Source organism: Hippocampus bargibanti, linkage group LG10 (genome assembly GCF_051943395.1).
Source record: "Hippocampus bargibanti isolate YZ-2025 linkage group LG10, ASM5194339v1, whole genome shotgun sequence".
In the NCBI taxonomy this organism is placed as follows: domain Eukaryota; kingdom Metazoa; phylum Chordata; class Actinopteri; order Syngnathiformes; family Syngnathidae; genus Hippocampus; species Hippocampus bargibanti.
The window spans coordinates 23,888,009-23,911,997 of NC_142743.1; the positions used below are offsets into that span (position 1 = coordinate 23,888,009).

The 23,989-nt window shown below is 39.9% G+C and overlaps 3 protein-coding genes across 7 annotated transcripts; 2 read left to right on the forward strand and 1 right to left on the reverse strand.

Annotated features, from left to right (window-relative positions):
- Nucleotides 1-1,335: 1,335 nt before the first annotated feature.
- Nucleotides 1,336-2,943, forward strand: junba (JunB proto-oncogene, AP-1 transcription factor subunit a). Of its 3 annotated transcripts, none has more exons than XM_089006607.1 (2): nt 1,336-1,496; nt 1,743-2,943. In XM_089006607.1, exon 2 carries the CDS (start codon nt 1,784-1,786, stop codon nt 2,669-2,671), a length of 888 nt encoding a protein of 295 aa, XP_088862733.1. In that variant the 5' UTR covers nt 1,336-1,496; nt 1,743-1,783; the 3' UTR covers nt 2,672-2,943. The 3 variants fall into 3 exon arrangements, with proteins under 3 accessions (XP_088862733.1, XP_088862732.1, XP_088862734.1); XM_089006608.1 differs by having other exon boundaries at nt 1,378-1,514; XM_089006606.1 differs by having other exon boundaries at nt 1,359-2,943.
- A 2,621-nt stretch (nt 2,944-5,564) lies between these two features.
- prdx2 (peroxiredoxin 2) lies at nt 5,565-12,272 on the reverse strand. Of its 2 annotated transcripts, none has more exons than XM_089005590.1 (6): nt 12,123-12,272; nt 10,056-10,166; nt 9,836-9,989; nt 8,252-8,374; nt 7,177-7,307; nt 5,565-6,016 (listed from the first exon to the last, which is right to left on the reverse strand). In XM_089005590.1, the coding sequence occupies exons 2-6, from the start codon at nt 10,156-10,158 to the stop codon at nt 5,934-5,936; spliced, it is 594 nt and encodes a 197-aa protein (XP_088861716.1). In that variant the 5' UTR covers nt 10,159-10,166; nt 12,123-12,272; the 3' UTR covers nt 5,565-5,933. The 2 variants fall into 2 exon arrangements, with proteins under 2 accessions (XP_088861716.1, XP_088861717.1); XM_089005591.1 differs by having other exon boundaries at nt 10,056-10,200; nt 12,123-12,265.
- A 1,190-nt stretch (nt 12,273-13,462) lies between these two features.
- On the forward strand, nt 13,463-23,675 carry wiza (WIZ zinc finger a). Of its 2 annotated transcripts, none has more exons than XM_089005588.1 (8): nt 13,463-13,520; nt 15,626-15,887; nt 16,711-17,514; nt 18,130-18,471; nt 19,052-19,263; nt 19,906-20,086; nt 20,643-20,802; nt 21,112-23,675. In XM_089005588.1, exons 2-8 carry the CDS (start codon nt 15,704-15,706, stop codon nt 21,272-21,274), a joined length of 2,046 nt encoding a protein of 681 aa, XP_088861714.1. In that variant the 5' UTR covers nt 13,463-13,520; nt 15,626-15,703; the 3' UTR covers nt 21,275-23,675. The 2 variants fall into 2 exon arrangements, with proteins under 2 accessions (XP_088861714.1, XP_088861715.1); XM_089005589.1 differs by lacking the exon at nt 13,463-13,520 and having other exon boundaries at nt 15,750-15,887; nt 16,711-16,776; nt 16,866-17,514.
- Nucleotides 23,676-23,989: the final 314 nt, after the last annotated feature.

Below are 23,989 nucleotides of genomic sequence, written 5' to 3' on the forward strand. Positions count from 1 at the left end.
AAATAGATAGAAAGCTAGCTAACTAGCCAATAGATAGCTAATAGCGAGCCATCTAGATAGCTCTATAGCTAATAGCTAGCTAGCTAAATAGCCGGCCAGGGAGCTAGATCGCAAATAGCTAGCTAGCTAGCTAGATAAACAAATCAAGAAATATTCACGCTAAATGCTGATTTCATACCATCGCCCTCCTGATTTGTGCTTTGTTGCTATCTTGCGACATTGTGTCTGAAGGAACAACATTGAAGCCAATTGAGGAGTTCTATTCGGACACCAAAATAGTCATCATATTTCACCACCTGCAATGCGTGACAGTGTCACAGATCGTCTATTGTCACTTTTCGGGCACACTGCCACCTGCATTTCTGAGGAAGTCTCACTCATGGTTGCCACACCTTCTCTGCTCACAAGCCTCCGGGGAAGGCCTGGAGGAGCAAAGCCTCCCACGTCCGTCCAGCTGGAAGCCCGCCAGAAGAGGCTTGGCTTCCCGCTTGTGTCGGGGAGGAACCGGCGCGCCAGGATCTCCAAATATGGACTCACCGAGATGTTTGGATCCATGACTCAGCATGCGCGGATTGATTGGATACAAGGCCGAATCTGCGAGTGGACTTTTTGGGGGGTGTTTTTTGTGTACACTGGGCTAAATTGGACCCGCGAAGCTTGTTGATAGAATTTGTGGTGGTAAAAGTCTTATTTACCTTTTGGACTTTTCCTTCCGGGACTCTGCGGGTTGACAGTGGTGGTTATTAGTGATGTGTCGTTCGCGAACGAGCCGGTTCTTCGAGCTGGATCTCTGAATGACAAAACCTTTATTCGTCCCACAATGGAGACATTTGAAGTTCACAGCAGCAATTTGAAAGGGGATGGGGGGGGGCAGATAGAAAACAAGATATTCTAAGCATATTAAAATAAAAATGGCAACTGTATACTGAAAATGTACAAAACCGTTTCATAAAAAAACTGTACAGAGTGCGAGTATCAAGAAAGGCATATTGATATACGTAGCTGCATGTAGCTATATTTGATATAGTGTATATATTTGATATAGTGTATTTTGTACTTGAGTAATTCGTTTTTCGCATAATTTTACATGAGTTTTGGGAGTTAATGAATTTAAGCAACAACAAAAAAATAAGGAGCCATTTGGTAGCCAAAAGAGCCGAATCTCTTTAGTGTGCCGATCTAAAAGAACCGCATCTCTGAAAGGAGCCGGATTTCCCATCACTTGTGTTTACTGGCAAGGCGCGTCATTACACACGGCTGCCATCCTGAGGGCGGGGCCAAGGAGACCTCGACCAATCGGAGCCTGGGATCGGATGTCAATCCGTCCCGCTTCGCTCTCTTGTCCGGAACGCATAAATAGAGTGAAACTGGTCGGCTGCTTGTCTTAAAAAGAGACGATCAGAAAGGTTTTTTTCAAAATTAAAGACTCACCAACACACAAGTGGGATGAAAACATCTGAATTAGTCACTGGACTGCGCTTTGATTCCAACTAAAGGTACACATCGACGACTTGGTATAGTAGAGTTCCTGTATTTGAGAGGTTTTGCTGTTTTTTTTAAATTTATTTTTACATTAGTGCTCTTCAAAATAATTTGACATCAGGACTTTGCTGGAGATTTGAGTTGGGACATCTTGACGAACTCCCGTTAGTTAGCTTGTGTGATTTTAAAAGCGAACATGTCCTCGCTAACGGAACAACCTTTTTATGACGACTCGTTTCTTTCTGCTTCTGGCCATCCAGGCGCAGCCTTGTCATCCGACTACAAGTTACTAAAGCAGAACATGAACTTGAACTTATCTGATCCTTATCGGAGTTCCACCTTCAAGTCTCACCACCTACGCGCCGACTCCGAGTTGTATTCGGCGGCCACGACGGAACCGGGATCTCTCAAACTCGCCTCTCCGGATTTGGAGCGACTCATCATCCAGAACAGCAACGGGCTCATCACGACCACGCCGACGCCGAGTCACTATTTGTACAACCGCGGGATCACGGAGGAACAGGAGGGCTTCGCGGAAGGTTTCGTCAAGGCGCTGGACGACTTGCACAAGATGAACCAGATGGCGCCGCCCAACGTGTCCATCGGAGCTTGTTCGGCGACCGCTTCGGTGTACGGGTCGGCTATGCAGCCCGAGCCGCTCGAGTATACGAACCTGGGAAGTTGCTCCGCGAACCCCGGCTTGTCGTCGGCTGTCGGTTACCCGTCCGCCACCATTAGCTACCTGCCGCACCACCCCTACCACCAGCCGCATCACCCCCAGGGAGGGGCCCACGCGCCCCATTCCTTCCAACACTCGTTGGCCGGTTCCGGGTTACACGCGCCGCGGTTCGGCGGCCTCAAGGAGGAGCCCCAGACCGTCCCGGACATGCCGAGTAGCGACACCAGCTCGCCGCCCATGTCTCCGATCGACCTGGAGAATCAGGAGCGAATCAAGGCGGAGCGGAAGCGGCTTCGGAACCGGTTGGCCGCGTCCAAGTGTCGGCGGCGGAAGCTGGAGCGAATCGCCCGTTTGGAGGACAGAGTCAAAGTTCTGAAAACGGACAACGCGGGGTTGTCCAATACGGCGTCCATCTTACGGGAGCAGGTGGCGCAACTCAAACATAAAGTTATGACACATGTGAGCAGCGGCTGTCAGCTTATGTTGTCTTCGAAAGTGAAATCCTACTGAGGAAAGCGAATTTGCGCACTTTGAAACACTGGACTGGAACTGCACTGCCGGTGTGGGTTACTTACTGGATTGCTGAAAGTCAAGTCCAGTACGTGGAAACGGAGACATTTTTGGGGGCATTTTGGAGCACAACTTGTCCTGTTTACATTGTACTTTGTGATCAATTCACTTGTAATTTATTTCTGCTGTTAGGTTGAACCTGATCGTTATTTGTTTTGTTTTTTTGTACCTGTACAGTATATTTAAGTAAAAGAAATGATATACTTGAGAAATGTCTTGTTTTGTTTTTTTTCGTGGTGTTCTCAGGATTTTTACATTTAGAATTCGTCTGTGTAAGTTCTCAGTCGTACAGGAGTGGTCCATCGATGAAAAGGTTTCTTCAGCCGTCATCTGTACTTTCAAGGTGTCGGATGTTTCGCTTCTTATCCAAGAGGCTTCGTCAGCAAACTAAAATCTTTCGCTGGTAGTTCCGGCCCTATATATATATATATATATATATATATATATATATATATATATATATATATATATATATATATATATATATATATACCTGCTGTCCAGATGTGGCGGTGCCAGACTCTGCTGTGATTGGTCCCTGCTCTCAGGTTGGGGTGAGTAGAGGACTACTCCCTGCGGTTACACTGATTACTTCTATTGTCCTGCCTGAGTATGGGGTCCACGACTGGCCTGATTGCCCCATTTGCTCTGGTATCACCTCATCAGCACAACTAAGCCTATGTTGCCTAAGCAGGAACGATCCAAATTGAACCTCACCCCACCATGGCGATTTAGTGAAGGGTTTGCTGTTTTATGGAAATAGCTTCTTTTACTCCCCTTTTAAACCATCTATTTTCTTTCGCTAAGATTTTAACCTCATTGTCGTCAAATGAGTGGTTGCTAGCTTTGAGGTGCATATGGACTGCCGATTGAGGTCCACTAGTATTATCCCTGCGATGTTGATAGTCTTTTATTTGAGAATTTGTTTAGTTTGTTGCTCTTTACAATCTTCATTTTTACAATATATTGAATAAACTACATGACTTTGTTTTTCATTTGGAAACCTATCTTTTGAATGCACTTATTTTTGCCTTAAAGCGTTTGAAATAAGTCGGAATTTTGTGTTGCCAAAGGACTCTGTAGTTTTTCAGAAACCCCTACAATGTAAGGTACTGCTACTCCTTTCCTTTTAGTATCTTCAGAATTTTTGGTTTCATTCCCTATGCTTTTATTTTGACATTTATTAAAAGACCACTTTGGAATTGTTTTGGCATTTCTGGAGAACAACTGACACGTTGTTGTCAGAATCATCTGCAATGTCAGCACTTGAGTTTCTTGACCTTCTACATCAGATCGGACTGTTTTCCTATTGACAAACCTTTCTCACAAACGTCATAACACTTCGAAGATTTCCAGGAACTCCCTCCTACAGAGCCGGTCAGAGAGGCCACAGCGCCAAAAGTATGTCGCTGTGTGAGTGTGAAATGGTTTGTCAATGAGCTTATGTGGGAGTTCCCCCAGTCCTGCTTTTAGGTTCCTCAAACAAGCTGCTTTTAAAAAGGAGATTTGTTCAAGCCAAAAGGTCCAAATAAATAGTGATGGGAATTCCGGCTCTTTCCAGAGAGCCGGTTCTTTTGGATTGGCTCACTAAAAAAAGATTAGGCTCTTTTGACTCTCAAATGGCTCCTCAGTTTGTTTGTTTTGCTTAAATTAACGACCAAAAATCACGTAAAATTATGTGAAAAACAAATTACTCATGTAAAAAAAATATACCATATAAAATATTTTTATTGACATGGCTTGATTTATATGTGCAGTTAGTGGATGCTAACTTTCCCTTTCCCTGTGGTTACTTTGGTCTGATGATCGTAATGCTAAAAAAAAAAAGATAATTCTATCATACCAACTAGTAAAAAATATCATTGAATAATAACAGCATCATTGACCTTGAGAGTTTTGAAAGGTGCTTGTAAATCAAATGTATTATTAACATTATGATTATTAGCTTGCATTCCACGGTGTAAGATACATAGTTAGCTGTCAAACTGGCTATATATTAGCTATCTGGCTGGCTATCTAGCTACCTAGCTAGCCATCTATTTGTGATCTATTAGCTGTCTGGCTGGCTATATATTAGCTATCTATCTGGCTAGCTATCTAGCTATTCAATATATTAGCTAGCTTTCTATCTATTTGAGTTACTTCCGGGTTGAGTGAACGCTGGTGCGTGTGGCTGCCGCTACTCAACCACCTAAAAAACTGATCCTGTGACTGTAACGTGTCCTTGAGAGTTTTGAAAGGCGCTTAGAAATGAAATGTATTATTTTCTAGCTGGCTACCTAGCTAGCTATTAATAATAATCCATTTCATTTCTAAGCGCCTTTCAAAACTCTCAAGGACACTTTACAGTCACTATTTGATGTCTATTAGCTGTCTGACTGGCTATCTATTAAGCGAAATATCTATTAGGTAGCTGTTAGCTAGCTTTCCGTCTATTTGAGTTACTTCCGGGATGAGTGAACGCTGGCGCGCATGGCTGTCACTCCTCAACGACATAAAAACTGATCCTGTGACTGTAAAGTGACCGTGAGAGTTTTGAAAGGCGCTTTGAAATGAAATATTATTAGCTAGCTGGCTACCTAGCTAGCTAGCTATTTGCTGTCTATTAGCCGTCTCACTGGCTATCTATCCATTTAGCTAGATATCAATTTGATAGCTGTTAGCTAGCTAGCATTCTGTTTTAGTTAATTCCGGGATAAAAACTGATCCTGAGACCATAAAGTGACCTTGAGAGTTTTTGAAAGGCGCTTAGAAATGAAAAATGTATTCTTATTTATCCTTGAAACCCTTCAAAGTCTTCAGCAACTCGTTGACATTCAAATAACAGAAGCGATTTGTGAATTCTGGGAAAATGCTTTTATTTCACTGGAAATTATTTTTGAGACGTTTGGTCACTTTACGTAAGCGTTTTCCTCATCTAAAATAAGTCTCTCGACTTCGCAGTTGGAAAACCGAGGGAATGTACGTCACAAGCCAATAGCACCCCCTAGATGGGATTATGTGGTATGACACTCACATTGCGACTGCTTTTTTAATCAACGGCAAACACGATCGTCAAGAAACAGCCAGAAAAATGATCGATATTTTTTTCTTCTGTAACAAGGAAATTAACACTTTCAGTGCTTGAGACTTTGAGGTGGTCTCGTCAGTTGTACACTGGATGTACAAAGTATCGAACTGGGGGCAAGTGCGACCTTCATATTTACTGCTTGGAGAAGAAGGTTTTACTCTTCTCGACATCAGGGATGATGGTGTCGCTGCCTGGTTTCCAGCCCGCAGGACAGACTGTGAGAGGACAAAGTGCAAGTGTTCGCATATCAGTCATTGACACACGCAGTAGTAAAAGTGCACAAAGTACAAATGTCAACATCACGCAAGCTTACTAGACGATTTGATAATGATGCACTGAAAATAAATACCGTGATACCTCGGCTTACGAACTGAATTGGTTCCCAGACAGAGTGTGTAAGGCGAAAGGTGTGTATCCCAAAAATTACTTTCCCATAGGAAACCATTAAAATGAGAATAATCCGTTCCCAGGTCCCCATAAAACATCATTTTCTACTTTTCTAAGCCTTAAAACTACACAAAATATACCTTATTTTATGTATAATAAATGTGCTATGGTATTATAATTAAAGAAATAAACTGTACTGTATAATAAAGTCATTTTATTTACCTTTGTGATGGCCGTTGATGGCTTGATGGAATGGAGTGGCCGCTTTCATCAGCATTAAACACTTGATGAGGAACATAGCCTTCTGTTTGCACCGTAAAGTGTTCTTGAGAGTTTTGAAAGGCGCTTAAAAAATAAAAAGTATTATTATCTTGAGGAATGATCCCTTGTAGGTGCTTTCTCTGCCATAATTTTACCTTGTTTGTCATCAATTGTGTTCTGTTTAGCTGGGTTGATAGCTTTTTGCATCAAGTGCACAGATGGCTTGTGCGGGTTATTTGTGGAGCCTGATTGATGGGATATTTTAACCTTGCAGTCTACACTCTGCCTTTGAACTATCAAAGTTGAAACTAGTAGGTATTCCAAGGTAAATTTTTCATAAATTAAACGTTCGTAAACCAAGGGGTTCGTAAACCGAGGCATCACTGTAATTCCTAAATAATATGGGTTTGAAGTTATATGAGCTTGAAATGAGGGCGGCTGTCCAAAATACAATGCAATACATGCATATTGGTTTTATATGTGGCACTTTAACAACAGCTGAAGCTAGAACAAAGCGCTAACATGGAAAGGGCAATATTGCCCCCTTGTGGAAGGGAAAACATTGCCAGAGGCCATAGCCAGCGCTTCATCGGCACCCAAACAAGAAAAAACAAATTCGGAATGGCGCTCTACATCATATTTTCAATTCCCGAATAAATTTGTGAACGGGAGTGAATGAGTTCAGCTTATTGCAAATAATCACTCAGAACTTCTGGAACTTACTTACCTTCACCATATTGGTCAGTGTGCTGGAAAGCCTGAACTAGACGCAAGGTCTCGTCCACAGAACGTCCCACTGGCAAGTCGTTGATGGTGATCTGCCTCAAAATGCCCTTGTTGTCAATCACAAATAGACCTCTGTTTATGAAACACAAAGACATCACATGATTTCACTTCATTTTCTTCCCAAGAGTACAAAGTCACCTTTGAGTCTCAACTGCAATTCAAGGACAATGATACAGTAACAATGACCCAATATACAAATAATGTATATCCTTTACTTTTTTGGATTGGGTGGATGCCCCCCTCCCAATACAATGATACCTTGGTTTATGAACTTAATTGGTTCCCAGACAGTGTGTAAGGTTGAAAAGTGTGTATCCCAAAAAGTAATTTCCCATAGGAAACAATTAAAATGAGAATAATCCGTTCCCAGGTCACCATAAAACATAATTTTCTACTTTTCTAAGCCTTAAAACTACACAAGATATATCTTATTTTATCTATAATAAATGTACTATGGTATTATAATTAAATAAATTTTACTGTATAATAAATTTGTTTTATTTACCTTTGTGATGGTCGTTCATGGCTTGATGGAATGGAGTGGCCGGTTTCATCAGCATTAAACATTTGAAAAATGAAATAAAATAATAAAACAAAATACAATAAATTGTAACATATAACGAAACAAAATAAAATAACATGCTACGAAATAAAATAAAACAAAATAAAATAGCATTTCACCATCTTGAGGAATGATCCTTGTAGGTGCTTCCTCTGCCATAATTTTACCTCATTCCTCATCAATTGTGTTCTCTTTAGCTGGGTTGATAGCTTTTTGTATCAAGTGTACAGATGCCTCGTGCGGGTTATTTGTGGAGCCTGATTGATGGGATATTTTAACCTTGCAGTCTACACTCCGCTTTAGAACTATCAAAGTTGAAACGAGTCCAAATTTCACTGATTTCTATCAATTTTCTCACTCTCTCGTCTGCCTCTCTTGATTGTTTAATCCCAATATTGTACTATATATATAATATAATAATATAATAGTGTAACATGGTCTCCTATAGCCAAACCTATATGAAATGCCATCCTCCTCCTTCAAAACGCCATAGTCTCGGGAAATGCTCTTTGTGAGGTCTGCCACCAAGGGGATGTTCATGTTACCCAGACCTCCCTGCTTCCGAGGTGTGTTGATCCTAGAAGGAGGGAAGCAGCATCTACGTCAAAACAGTACAAACTTGATGTGCTCTTTTAAATAATAATCATAATTTTCATTTAGAAGCGCCTTTCAAAACTCTCAAGGTCACTTTACAGTCACAGGATATCTAGCTAGCTAGCTATTAGCCATCTAGCTAGCTATCTTTTTATTAGCCATCTAGCTAGCTATTAGCCATCTAGTTATTATAATAATAACAATAATAATAATACATTTCATTTATAAGCGCCTTTCAAAACCTTTCAATGTCACTTTACAGTCACAGGATTTCTGTGGGTGAGCAGCGGCAGCCACACGCGCCAGCGTTCACTCAACCCTCTCATAGAAAGCTAACTAGCCAGCTAATAGATAGCTAATAGCTAGCTTGTTAGCCATCCATATATCTAATAGATAGCTCGCGAGCCAGCTACATAGCTGATAGATAGCAAATAGCTAGCTAACTTTCTATCTATTTGAGTTATTCCGGGTTGAGTGAAAGATCATGATCACTCCCGAATCAATGTTTCAAAAGTGCAATGGAGTAATCAACTTTAAATGCCATCACATTTTCCAGAACGTTCCGTGCAGAAAATGGAGTTTGATAAGAGACTTATGGCATGAAAGGGAAGTTATCTGGTGCAGGCAGAGAAGCCAAGTGGTGGTAGATAACCTGATCTTTAAGGGCGGCGTTACTTCAAGCAAATGTAACTCAACGAATCCTTCGTTTCAACCAAACAGAAACACTCGAATAATTAGCAAGAATGAAAAGACACAGTTAACCTGAAAGAATTGAAAAAAATGTTGTTCCACGCCCCAATAATAATAATAATAATAATAATAAAAAGAAAAAAATAAAGATAAAAAACAATATAAAAAATACAAATAAAAAAATAAAACAAAAATAAATAAATAAATAAATAAAAAATAAAAAATAAAAAATAAAACAATAAAAAATACAAAAATAGAATAACCAGAATAAAAATAATAAAAATACAAAACAAAATAACTTTTTTTTTTAAATCAACAAAAATAAAAAAAATTAAAAAAAGAAAAACAAACAAATATAAAAATAGTAGTAGTAGTAATAATAATAATAAATATAATAAATTTCATTTAGAAGCGCCTTTCAAAACTCTCAAAGTCACTTTACAGTCGAAGGATCAGTTTTTCTGTGGGTGAGCAGTGGCAGCCACACGCACCAGCGTTCACTCAACCCGGAAGTAACTCAAATAGATAGAAAGCTAGCTAGTTCGCAAATAGACAGCTAGCTCGATAGCCAGCCATCTAGATAGTTATATTGCTAATTGATAGCTAGCTAGCTCGTCAGCTAGATAGCTAATAGATAGTAACTAGATAGCTAGCTACATAGTTAATAGATAGCTAGCGTATAGACGGTTGTCCTTTAAATTGTGTGTCAGAGTGAGTGTCACCAGGTTAGAGAGACAGGCACAGGATTCCTCACCAGGCCAAGTGACTGAAGTGAGAGTCGATAGAGCAACCGAGCACCTCGCAGCCAATTTTGCGGAACTCTTCCGCTCGGTCGCTAAATGCCACGATTTCAGTGGGGCAGACAAAAGTGAAGTCCAGAGGGTAGAAGAAAAACACCACATACTTTCCTGAAGGGCACAGCGGGAAAATATCACGTGGACAAACAGAACACAACTACAAAATGAGAATCTTACCTTTGTAATCAGATAGCTGAATGTCCTTAAATTGTCCATCCACAACAGCTGTGGCTTTGAAGGCTGGGGCCGGCTTGCCGATGTTTGCGTTTCCAGAAGACATTGCGAAATCTGGATAAGATCCGGCGAGGATATGGCAATTACACTTTAAAGGACAACCGACACATCCGGATAAGTTGCGTCCATAATTTGTAAAATGACTTGCGGTAACACGCACAAAGAAGGTGTACGTTTAAGTGAACGCTGGCGCGTGTGGCTGCCACTGCTCACCCACAGAAAAACTGATCCAGTGACTGTAAAGTGACCTTGAGAAATTCCCAGAGGACAAATCAGCCCATTTTCAACGGAGCTTGTGCGCCATCTTGTGCATTTTCTGGGTGCTACATTGGAGTCCAGACCGTTTGAATTGATACGGAAGGACTTCTTGAATCGACTGCAAACATTTATGCTTTCCTCTTCAGAACTATTAGAATCACATTCAGAACTAGATGAGTAACAAGAAAACATCTTCTCCCAATCTGAACTCTCCGAAGCCATTGTTTGGATTCTGGAGCAAGGCAGTTTGTGAAGGAGTATCCCGGCGTGATGTCACAAACAAGGGGGCGGGACTTTCTGAATCTTCTCAGTTCCAAGCTCATTTTCTGGCAGTTTTGGGACACGAATTAATTTTTATTAATGTTTTGCATTTGACTAAAACTATCAGCTTGTGTGTTTTGGGTATTTTAGATGCTCTAAAACGTTTTTCTGATGTCAGTTAGGAAACAAAAAAAATGGTGTCGGTTGTCCTTTAAATTGCTGCAGGACAACCAGGGGCAAACTTGAGGTTTTGAGGGTCACTGCACTGCTTTTACGCTCAGTGAGCTAAAGCATGGAGTCACATGCAAGTCATGTTCTACCAGCAGGGAACAAAAGCCTATTAGCAAACCTGAATAACATTAACGAGGGGAAACGATTAATAGGGAAATCAAGTAGCAGCATGCATTCATGGTAATCTAGAGAAATAAATAATGTCTAGGGAAATCTTACAATCAGACCTCATAATTAAAAAAAAAAATCCAATGTTTATCATTAATTGATCACCGATTACAAAAAATCAATGCATTAAAGTACTTAGTTTAATTGAACTATTGTCACTTAATGACAATTTCTTTTTACAAAAAGTAAGGATGTGACAAAATTATTGTGACAATAATAATTCATCACACATTTTCTAATAGCATATTAAAGTGCATTTAAATAGCTTTCAAATGATGTATTGATTATTGTTCCATGACAAATAAGGAAATAATGGCATTTTTAATTTTCGAAATATGCCCTCAGTTAAAACAATGAAAATCTGTGACCGAGTTCTTTATTACAGTTTAAACTATCATAACTTTCTTAATTATTGGCAGATCTTAACGAGTAAGGTACCATTGGAAAGCTTTTGAAATTTTAAACAGAAAACACAAGAAAATATTCAAAATCTAAATGAGCAAATATCAACGATCGAATTTAAGCAGATTTTCGTCAGAAATCCAAAATGGCTGTCACTGAATACTAGGGAAAGAAAATTGCGAGCTCTGGAAATATGTATGCTAATGCTTCTTTTTGCTTGACACTTGGCAGTTATGGAGAAAAATATATATTCTACCACTTCTATGAATTATAAAAATACAACTTACTCACCTTTATAAACGGTAGTGTTAGCAAAAAGAGCGTAAATTTCAAGCAATTCCCCCCCCCCCCCCCGTTTCTCGTTGTCGTATTGGGAAATTTCAAGAATCAGCATGGAGGGAAACGTGTAACACGTCATCACAAGATGCTTAGTTTGTAGTTTGCTTAGTAATGGCATCTATGGTCCGAGGAGGAGATGATTTGAACAAAGAAAAAACCCTATTAGGCGCACCACACACACCAATGCATGGTGTCCAAACATCCCGGCACTGCCAGCCTAGCTCCACATTAGCTTCCCTATTGTCTGACAACGACATTTTAGTTGCTCCAAAACAAACATCTTTCTTTTCATGCACTGATTGCAGAGGGACAGTTTGAAATAGTCATGATGGGAAAATGTCAAATTCTCACCGAGTTGGAGGACCGAAACGTAGAGATCAGCGAGGTAGGATTGCACGATTAGGAGTAAAACATTCACAGCAGCGACTGAGGCTGCGCCGAATAAAAGGCGGTGCCACCATGAGGCCGGAAGTGACGTTTTCGCTCGCTCGTGGTTGAATTTCACAGTGCCTGCACTGAAAGAATAATATAACAATACGTACATTTCATTTTAAGCGCATTTCAAACCTTTCAAGGATACTTTACAGTCACAGACAATCACCAGTACTATAATAAATAAAATATAATCACAAATAGAATACAATAAATAAAATACAATTATAAATAGAAACAAGAGAAAGAGCTACACATAAAATGCGATTTTAAATAGGTGGAAAGAACCTCAGGTACTTTCTGCTGTGTTTCTTCCGGTTCAAATTAAAAGAAAGTTGTTAATACCTCAAAATTGTGTTCATGTAAACATTTTTCAATAGTTCTTAGTTTTATTTTTTGGCCCTTGAAATTTCGTTTCGTTTTTAAAAATCATGTTGAGTTATTCCGGGTTGAATAACTCAAATAGATAGAAAGTTAGCTAGCTAGCTAGCCTATAGCTAGCTAGATAGCTAGCTAATATATAGCAACTAGATAGCTAGCTAGAGAGCTAATAGATAGCAACATGAGCCAGCGTTCACCCAACTCGGAATAACTCAAATAGATAGTTAGCTAGCTAGCTATTAGATAGCAACATGAGCCAGCGTTCACTCAACTCGGAAGAACTCAAATATATAGAACGTTAGATAGCTAGCTAATAGATAACTAATATATAGCTAGCTAGGTAGGTAGCTAATATATAGCAAATAGATAGCTAGCCGGGTAGCCAGCTAGCTAGTTAGATAGCGAATAGCTAGCCAGCTAGGTAGCTAGCTAATAGCTAACTAAAAGCCAGCTAGATAGATAGCAAATAGATAGATGGGTTGAGTGAACGCTGGCGCACGTGGCTGCCGCTGCTCACCCGCAGAAAAAGTGATTCTATGACTGTAAAGTGACCTTGAGAGTTTTGAAAGGAACTTAGAAATGATTTATTATTATTATTATTATTATTAAAGAAATAATAACAGCCATGGAACGCCACATTTCAGTGTTCACTAACCGTTAGTGAACACTGAAATGTGGCGTTCCATGAAAATACATCCGTTCGTGACGAACGGTTATATTTTCAGTTATCATCACGAATATATTCGCAAAGCCAATCATATCTTGTACGTCGCAATGTAACTTTTTGCTAACGCTCAGAGAGTCAAGGCGCCTACCGGCTGACTTTTGTGAAGGCTCTTACTTTGAAGTGAAAGACTTGGCCATTGTTGCTAGTTCCGGATAGCTAAACCAAATCTTGTTATGTTGATACCGGGCTTTGTCATCAATGGCTACAAGGTAAATAAAATTATATTCAAAAAGTAATCCACTCTACATATCTGTGCGCTAGTTACAATACAGTTTTTTCATTTCAACCCATTTTTATTATTTAATTATTGTGTGTTTAGGTTTTATGTATATCAAAACGTATATACGTATATATATATATTTTTTGTACGGTCGTGTTGGTGATGGTGAAGATAATAGAGGTTGTTCCTCAGTTTCTTTATTTACTTCTTTGTCCGAGCTTCTAATTATAAAATATATATGTAGATATATATACAACGAGCCAAAGTGTAACAAAATGTAACCGGGGAGTATTATTTCGTTTATCAAAGCAAGATGAATAGTTATAAACGTTTGTCACGGTTGATGTATCCGGTTAGTTCTGCTTACGCTGATCGCGGTGTTCTTTAGTGGATCAAGAACGTCATGCTGAAAATATGCACATCTGCTTAAAACTAATTTTTCTTTAAAATCCGTTTAATGTTCTTAACTATACTCATTATTATGAACGTGCACGTTTTCTCATTCCAAAAGGTTCCGTAAATTGAAGATTTGAATTGAAGTTGCCAATCGGTGTTCAAGTAGGGATGTGACAAAATTATGCAATCATAATTCATCACACATTTTCTAAGACCAGATTAAAGTGCATTTAAATAGCTTTCAAATGACTTCTAGATTATTGTTCTATGACAAATAATAAGTAAATAATGGAATTTTTAATTTTCGAAATATGAGGGGATTTTCCGCCTGTAATTAGACAGTTAAAACAATGAAAATCTGTGACTATGAGTAATCTATGAGTTCTTTATTACAGTTTAAACGATCATAACTTTCTTAATTTTTGGCAGATCTTAACGAGTAAGGCACCATTGGAAAGTTTTTGAAATTTTAAACAAGAACAGACAACACAAGAAAAGATTCAAAATCTAAATGAGCAAATATCAACGATCGAATGCAGGCAGATTTTCGTCAGAAATCCAAAATGGATATCATCACACATTTTCTAAATATATATTCTACCACTTCTATGAGTTATAAAAATACAACTTACTCACCTTTATAAACTGTAGTGTTAGCAAAAAGAGCGTAAACTTCAAACCAATTTTTCCCCGTTTCTTCTTGTTTTCGGAAATTTCAAGAACCAGCATGGAGGTAAATGTGTAATATGTCATCATAAGAAAAGATTCAAAATATAAATGAGCAAATATCAACGATCGAATGCAGGCAGATTATAGTGAAATATCCAAAATGGCTGTCACTGAACACTAGGAAAGAAAATTGCAAGATCTAGAAATATATATGCTAATGCTTATTTTTGCTTGAATTTTGGCAGTTATGGAGAAAAATATATATGATAACACTTCTATGAGTTATAAAAATACAACTTAGTCACCTTTATAAACTGTAGTGTTAGCAAGAAGAGTGTAAACTTCAATCAATTTTTTTACCCGTTTCTCGTTGTCGTATTGGGAAATTTCAAGAACTAGCATGGAGGGAGACGTGTAATACTTCATCATAAACTGCATAGCTTGGAAAATACCACCAAAAACCATTACGTACTTCACAAAAATGCAATGATATACGACTGCTAGTACAGAGTGTGCTCGCTTCACTGAACAAAACCAATCGCGGTGGAATATAGCTCACTGTACCGTACCTAGTTCAAGTGAGTGTGGCGACCAGTCCTTGCATCTTGTCCAGTTTTATGGAATTCATTCCATCTCATCTGGGCCCTGTAACAAGGAACACGGATGTAGAAAATGAATCAAAGGATTGAGTTGCCCAATAAATATATAAAACATTGTCCCTTCCATGAACCGATAAATTTGTAACCTGGCTAATGAGCTCTTCCTGTGAAGGAGTTTCAAGTCGTAAATTGCTTCAGTGATAAAGGACTTTCCCAAGTCCTGAATTCTGTCCAAGGCGCAGATCTCCTAGATGAAGATGACAGTTTAACTTGCGGTGTCTGTTGACCTCAAATTGACCTCAGCTTTCTCCCTGCTTCAATTGTGTAATATGATGATTAAATATGATAACTCCTTATTCTGTCTAATCTCCATCAGTGACATTCAATGCAATTTTATTATGTATTGTGCATCCTCTGCTTGGTTTGACAGTAAGCGACCCCTGTGCCCATGAGAAAAGAGATACTGCAAGACCAACAGAGTTCCCGCTGAGTTCAAGATTTTAGAATCATGGCGACCTCAGAGGAGATGGATCAACAAGGCTCTGTAGTCGAAACATCAACAGTTTTGGTTCCTGATGCATTTCCTTCAGATTTTACACAAGAACAGGACAGAGCTTTCTCCTCTTCGACGCACCCAACAACAGCAAAGCCACTCTGGGCACCTCTTGAAACGGATGCTCCGGTCACATTAGGTAGGCATGTTTCCTTCTCAGTAAAGAAATAATAATGCTGTTTTCCGTGTGCCTACGGTGGTTTCATGCAGGTTCTCTGAATTCTTACCAAAAATAATTATTATTGGTAAAATTAATTGCCTCAGAAGGTGATGGAGAATAAGAAGTTATCTTATTTAAAAGTTTCATGCTGTTATATGCTTAGTCAACATGTGTGACTCGAATACACAATTGAAGCACAGACGACCCTGGGGTCAATCTGAGGTCAACAGACACAGCAAGTTAAACTTCATCTATGAGATCTGGCCTTGGACAACATTTAAGACTTGGGAAACAACTCCTTTATCACCGAAGCAATTTACGACATGAAACTCCTTCACAGGAAGAGCTCATTAGCCAGGTTACAAATGTATCAGTTCATGGAAAAGACAATGTTTTATTGATATGGAAGGAGCATCTTCTCCGAAGCTGAACTCTCTGAAGCAATTGTTTTGATTCTGGAGCAAGGCAGTGTGTGACCAATAGTGATGCCACGAACAAGAGGGCGGGACGTTCTGAATCTGGCCAGTTTTTGAGCTCATTTTGTGGCAGTTTTGGGACACTTCATTTTCATTGGTGTTTTGCATTTGACTAAAAATATCAGCCTGTGTGTTTTGGGTATTTTAGATGCTATCAAACGTTTTTCTGGTGTCAGTTAGGAAAAAATGGTGTCGGTTGTCCTTTAATGACAGTGAAACATGAAACGTCTCAGTCCTGTGATTGACTGGAAACGTGTGCCACCTCTCTATTTTCTATTCATCCGTATATGATACAATTTACTAATCAGTCCCTCTCCATTTTGCAGCTTCAAACAACAACGACGAGGTCCACGTTTGCCAGGTTTGTAGCAGCTGGTATGAGACACGTAAAGGTCTGTGCAGTCACGCTCGCTGCCATCTGCAAGAGATGGGAATCCCTGACAATGACATCAAGGGCAACCCCATTGACTTCTTGTATCAGATCACGAGTGACCAAGAGCTCAAGTCCACCGGCAAGCAGCAACAGGAGCCCTTACCCGCAAATAGTCGGCTCGGGACTCCCACCAAACGTACCTCAGGGGTGTCTCCTTCGCCCACATCTCCTCCCTGTAAACGACCAAAGCCCCCTGAGGAGTTCACTTGCATTCTTTGCGGGGAGGTATGCAAAAATCGGAAAGGTCTAGCTAGCCACTCACGATCTCACCTGCGACAGATTGGGGTTCTTAGCCTGTTGACCAAGGATGAGTCCGCAATCGATACTGTACAGGAATTGGTGAGCAGTGGAGTGTTGGAAGCTACACCCCCGCTAACAATGAATAGCACCAGCAGCTCCATCACATCACCTACCTCTCCTCTGACCTGCCGGCCTCTGTCCACTTTCACAGGGCAATCCAGGCCCTCTTTTCCATCCACTTCATCAAACCTTGCAAAGTCTCCTCAGAGGTCAATGAACCGGGCCCCAAAGGCTAAGAAAGGCTTTCGTTTGGCAGTGGACCCCCTCCTGAAAATGCCCAAGCCTGAGCCTTTGGAGGTTGATGTGTCTGTTGCTAGCGGAGCTAGCTCCAGCAGCGCAAGTACCCCCCCGCTGAATTTATCTGCCCCTGCGACTCCTTCCAAGGCTCTCAGTGCAGGTAATAATCATCATAATAATAATACATTGCATTTCTAAGCGCCTTTCAAAACTTTACAGTCACAGGATCAATTTTTCTGTGGGTAAGCAGCGGCAGCCACACGCACCAGCGTTCACTCAACCTGGAATAACTCGAATACATAGAAAACTAGCTAGCTAGCTAATACCTAGTAGATAGATAGATAGATAGATAGATAGATAGATAGATAGATAGATAGATAGATAGATAGATAGATAGATAGATAGCCAGGCAGGCTATCTAGCTAGCTCGATAGCCAGCCAGATACCTGAAGTCAGTGAAACAACACCAACATTCGCATTAGTGAGCAGCGGCAGCCACACGCGCCAACGTTCACTCAACCCGGAAGTAACTCGGATAGAAAGCTAGCTAGCTAATAGATAGCTAACAGATAGCTATCTAGGCCTTCACACAACCCGGAAGTAACTCAGATAGAAAGCTAGCTAGCTAATAGATAGCTAACAGATAGCTATCTAGGCATTCACACGACCTGGAAGTAACTCATATAGAAAGCTAGCTAGCTAATAGATAGCTAACAGATAGCTATCTAGGCCTTCACACGAACATCATTCATTTTCTTCTTCCAATGCCCCACAGATGAACTCTCGCCACCCACGGTCCTTTGTGACTACTGCGGTCAGCTTTTCGAGACTCGTAAAGCGCTGTCGTGCCACGCCCGCGCCCATCTGCGCCAGATGGGCCTCACCTGGTCCATCAAGACGTCGCCGATTGATCTCCTCCATGACATTATGATGCGGGGTGACACCAGGTTTTTGCCCAATGAGGTGTCGCCGTCCGGGAAAATTCGGGGGAGTCCTCAAGGTCCTAAAAAGACATCAGAGTCATCCCACCAGGCAATCTCCAATCTGTGCTCCTCACCTCTGGATTATACAATGAAAGACAAATCTTCATCTTGCAAGAGTGAGACTTTGATCTCGGGTAAGAAATCCGTTTTGGATTTGCTAGCTGTTAGCTATCTATTCACTAGCTATTATCTATTCGTAGCTAATGGCTATCAGTTTGCTAGCTAACCCTGTTGCACTCTGGAAATGGGTTCTGACTAGTTATGGGAATTCCGGCTCTTTTCAGAGAGGCGATTCTTTTGGATCGGCTCACTAAAAAGATCTGGCTCTTTTGGCTCGGCTCACTAAAAAGATCTGGCTTTTTTGGGTCGGCTCACTAAAAAGATCTGGCTCTTTTGGGTCGGCTCACTAAAAAGAACCTTTCCAGACTTGTGCTAATAATAATAATAATAATACACACGCCAGCATTCACTCAACCCCAAAGTAACTCAAATAGATAGCAAGCTAGCTAGCGAATAGATAGCTAATAGCTAGCAAATTGATAGCCATTAGCTACGAATAGATAATAGCTAGTGAATAGATAGCTAACAGCTAGCAAATAGACAGCCAAAAGCCAGCGAACAGATAGCCAAGTGTGATGTGAAAGTGGTTTATACTGTCTCATACTGTGTCAAGTTTAAACTTCTTCATCTTGATCAATTTTTGTTATTTCGTAGGCAACTGTGAGTTCTGTGGCTTCAGGTTTGAAAACCGCAAGGCACTCGGCAGTCACGTACGGGCTCACCTTCGCCAACTCGGCGTGCTTGAATGGAAATCAGAAGGGGCCAGATCGGCCGTTGAACACTTGAGGGAGTTGATGCGGAAGGACCCGACTAAGATGGCCGCTGTAGCCCGTCGCTATCGCCAGGGAGACTTCATCATTAAGAAGGTGCGCTGTTCCATTCTTTCATTTCCAGTGATGTCAATCTTATTTGAGTTTTTGTCACAAGGTCCGCTTTCCAAAAGAAAACAGTTATCAAGACCATTTCTAAGTATACAGCACACACCTCAATGATTGCATATTTTTAATTTCCTTAGTACAGTGATACAATAATGAATAAAACAATAAATAATAAAACAGCAGATTAAACTAGACCATGAAAGCAAGTTTAAACAGGTGGGTTTTGAGGTGAGAATTGAAAGTAGGAAGGCAGTACAGTTTATTTCTTTCATTATAATACCATAGCACATTTATTCTACATAAAATAAGGTCTATTTTGTGTCGTTTTTAGAAAATTAGAAAATAGAAAATGATGTTTTATGGGGACCTGGGAACGGATTATTCTCATTTTAATGGTTTCCTATGGGAAATTATTTTTTGGGATACACACTTTTCACCTTACACACTCTGTCTGGGAACAAATCAAGTTCGTAAGCCAAGGTATCACTGTACACCAATCCAAGAGTGTGCAGTGTTGGAATTCAGGGGTGTGATGGAGCATTGCTAACAATTCAACATCTTATGTGACTTGAAACTATTTTGAAGAACTGTGTATTAAAATATTGCTTTCTTTTTTTGTCTCTATCCCAGAAAATGACTTCACTATCCACCTTGTCGGATTCTGATTCGTTGCCTGGCAACAACTTCAAGTTTGCAGTCCATAAATTGGGCAAAGATGATCAGCGTGTCTCTGCTGGTTCATCCAAACAAACACATGGGCATGTGCATTCTGTGGCGGTGTGCGGCAGTACTGGCGTGCGCTCTCCGAGAGGTGAGCAAACGACAAAAAGACAAACGGTGAAAGATCAAGTTGGCTAGCTAGCTAATAGATAACTAATAGATAGCTAGCTAGATACTTAGACAGCTAATAGATAGAAAATAAATTGCTAGCTAGGTAGCCAGCAACGGTGACCCTGTTCAACCGGGAATAACTCAAATATATCAAGTTGGCTTGCTAGCTAATAGATGATTAATAGATAGCTAGATAGCTAGCTAGACAGCTAATAGATAGCAAATACATAGCTAGCGAGGTAGCCAGCAACAGTGACCCCGTTCAACCAGGAATGACTCAAGTGGATCAGGTTGGCTAGCTAGCTAATATATGACCAATAGATGTTTTTATTATTATCATTATTATTATTACTGTATCTATTAGCTAGCTTGTTAGCTTTCTATCTATTTGAGTTACTTCCGGGTTGAGTGAACGCTGGCGCGTGTGGCCGTTGAAAGGCGCTTAGAAATGAAATGTATTATTATTATTATTATTATTATTATTATTATTATTATTATTATTCTGTATGTCCTCACACCACTTTTGTGTTTCCCAGCATCGGCACTTCCCAAACAAATGTCACGAACAGGAGAAGAAAACCAAGACACAAACTTGCAGCAACCATCGCGGACTGGAAGCATCCCGGCTCTGCTGCCCAAACCGCCATTAACTCCTTTGGTCAAACTTGTCGGAAAAGTTTACTCACTCAAGTGCAGGTCAGTCGACTATGACTGCTATGATTGGTCCTTGCGCTCAGGTTGTGGTGAGCAGAGGACTACTCCCTGCAGCTACACTGATTACTTCTATTGTCCCGCCTGAGTATGGGGTCTATGACTGGCCTGATTACGCCATGTGCTGTGGTATCACCTCATCAGCATAACGAAGCCTATGTTGCCTAAGAAGTCGGTTGTTAATAATATGAATACATAATATGATGATGATGATGATTGATTATTATTATCATTATTATGATTATGATTATGATTATTATCAGCTTTCATTGTCTACTTTGGCTACTTTTACAGGTTCTGTGACAAAGTATTTCATGGGCCTCCGTCTGTTCAAGAGCAGTGGATCACACACCTGCAAAAACACATCCTGTCGCTAGGCTACCAAGGTCAAGAGTCTCCCGCTGCTGCTGCTCCAGTGGATCCTCCTTCTGCTCTCATCCATCCAGTGGTTGTATAGGTTGAACAGCTCTCACTCTAAAACATGCACACGTGTGGGTGAATGTCTTTATGCTGACATTTTTTTTGTTCCCCAACTGACATCAGAAAAACGTTTGATAGCATCTAAAATAGCCAAAACACGCAGACTGATATTTTTGTCAAATTTAAAACACCAATAAAAATGACTTCAAGTGTCCCAAAACTGCCACAAAATGAGCTCGGAACTAGGTAGATTCACAAAATCCCGCCCCCTTGTTCGTGACGTCACGCCAGGATACTCCTTCACAAACTGCCTTGCTCCAGAATCAATAATAATAAAAAAAATCATTTATAAGCACCTTTCAAAACTGTCAAGGTCACTTTACAGTCACAGGATAAGTTTTTTTGTGGGTGAGTAGCGGCAGCCATTCACTCAACCCGGAAGTAACTGAAATAGGTAGATAGCTATCTAGCTAATAGATACAGTAATAATAATAATAATACATTTCATTTATAAGCACCCTTCAAAACTCTCAAGGTCACCCCACAGTCACAGTCGCTAATAGATAGCTACCCAGCCAGCTAGATTGCTAAATGATAGCTAAACAATGGCTTTAGAGAGTTCAGATTGGGAGAAGATGCTTTCTTGTGACTCATCCAGTTATGAATATGATTCAAACAGTTCTGAAGAGGAAAGCATAAATGTTTGCAATTGATTAAAGAAGTCGTTCCGTATCAATTCCAGCTGTCTAGACTCTAATGTAGCGTCCCAGAAAATGCACAAGATGGCGTCCAAGCTCCGTTGGAAATGGGCTGATTTGCCTGCTGGGAATTTGTGTCGAGTATCAAATAGTAGTCTTGTTGCAACACACAACGATTCACCATTGCGTTATTTATGTGTTTTCCTTCTAATTTCGCCATCAACACGGATCAACATGAAGTTTTCAGACCAAACAAAGTACCCAAAATGCATTGTGTCGCTTTCTCGGTCAGGGGCGTTCCCTCCGTGACATCACGTCAGGAATCGTCAACTCGAAAACAAGACTTCCTGAATATTCAGCGCGAGTCTTAAAACGTAAAATATAGCTATATGCCGTGGAATCTTTGTCAAATGCGCTTAGTAGAAGTCATTTCAAGTGATTTTACCAATTATGGACGCAACTTGTCCGGAGGTGTCGGTTGTCCTTCAAATGCAATTTATTTGAGGTGAGGCTAATTTCACTCTCTGGCACAATGTTTTTTTTAATCTGAACTGTAATGTTCCAATTTGTGTGTGTGTGTGTGCATGCGTGTGTGTTTGTTGTGCAAGTGGGTAGAAAAATGAGCAACTTCATTTGGGAGCGAACCTTTTGTTATTGTTCCCATGCCCACAAACAGCACCTTGAAGTCTATAATTCTTGTGTAAAAACACCTATTTTATACACTATTTTAAACTGGGACAAAAGTTACATTATTATACATGTTTTATAATGCATTATTTGTAACTATTGATAGTCTCGTGATTTTTTTTAATTATTACCCTTGTGATTGTCTACAGGCATGTGGTGTTTTTGCGCATGTTTTTACCTACCGTATTTATTTGGATTGGATTTGCCTTTATTAGTCTCGCAATGGAGAAATTGACATTTCACAGCAGCAAAGTTTGGAAAGTCATGAAATTTGAGTATAACGCGCAAAATTTTCACACCTAAAAAATAACTTTGGGTGCGCGTTATATGAGCAGCAAATGAAGAATTAATACACAAAAAAACAACAATTTGTGTAAAAATAATTAATCTGATCTCATATTTTATATATTTCCTGTTCAATATGTTCAATTATGGATTATCTCATAATCAATTCTTGTCTCCATGCTATCTATTTGAGTTACTTCCGGGTTGAGTGAACGCTGGCGCGTGTGGCTGCTGCTGCTCACTCACAGGAAAAAACGTATCCTGCAACTGTAAAGTGACCTTGAGAGTTTTGAAAGGCGCTTAGAAATGAAATGTATTATTATTATTAAGGAGGGGGAAAATCTTATATATATTTAATGCTTTATCCCTTCCAGGAGGGGGCAGCATTTCCATGGCTATTCTCGTCCTTCAGTTTCGATTCTCGGAAAGACCCGGATCACGCGCATTCTTTTTTAATAATAATAATAACACGTCGGTTGTCCTTTAAATGTATACAAGGTGTATTAAAAAAGAACAAATGACTGATGATGTGGCAATCAAATCTCATTGTGAGTTTGTCAAAGCAAAGCCGAAATGTAAAATATTTTCACAAAAAGGTTCTTGAACTTTCGATACAAATATTACAACTGATCATATTTTTATTTTTTCGGTATTTCATGACATTGGACTCGATTGACAACCAGATCCAGATTCAGGGTGTCTTTTTTCCTGCCATTGTGACGTAGATGACCTGTGTCTTTCAAAATAAAATCGACCCTCAAACAAAAACTTGGTTTATGGTTCATTCTGATAGGCAAGAAATGGAAAATGTTGAGGATGCTGTCGTAAAAATTGGTTAAACGTATCAATAGTTTGTCGTAAAAAACATTTGTTGAGTCGCCGTTGGATTTTTACTTTGAAAGTTAATACTTGAGCAATGAGACGTTTATGTAATGGTACGTAATGGCGCAATTGACTTTTCACTTGGTGCAGGTCGTTGATTAAACATCGTTTTTAAGGTGATCAGATTTGTAGTGATGACAAAAAAAGGAATTAATATCTGGTTTACACCAAAAGATTCTAGTTTTAACGATAGTTTTGAC

Coding starts and splice junctions, on each gene's coding strand:
- junba (XM_089006606.1), top strand. CDS start 1,679: ATGTCCTCGCTAACGGAACAACCTTTTTATGACGACTCGTTTCTTTCT.
- prdx2 (XM_089005590.1), bottom strand. CDS start 10,158: ATGTCTTCTGGAAACGCAAACATCGGCAAGCCGGCCCCAGCCTTCAAA. Junction 9,990..10,055: donor TCAGCTATCTGATTACAAAG/GTAAGATTCTCA, acceptor TGTGCCCTTCAG/GAAAGTATGTGGTGTTTTTC. Junction 8,375..9,835: donor CACTTCAGTCACTTGGCCTG/GTGAGGAATCCT, acceptor CCCTCCTTCTAG/GATCAACACACCTCGGAAGC.
- wiza (XM_089005588.1), top strand. CDS start 15,704: ATGGCGACCTCAGAGGAGATGGATCAACAAGGCTCTGTAGTCGAAACA. Junction 15,888..16,710: donor GGATGCTCCGGTCACATTAG/GTAGGCATGTTT, acceptor TCCATTTTGCAG/CTTCAAACAACAACGACGAG. Junction 18,472..19,051: donor GAGTGAGACTTTGATCTCGG/GTAAGAAATCCG, acceptor GTTATTTCGTAG/GCAACTGTGAGTTCTGTGGC.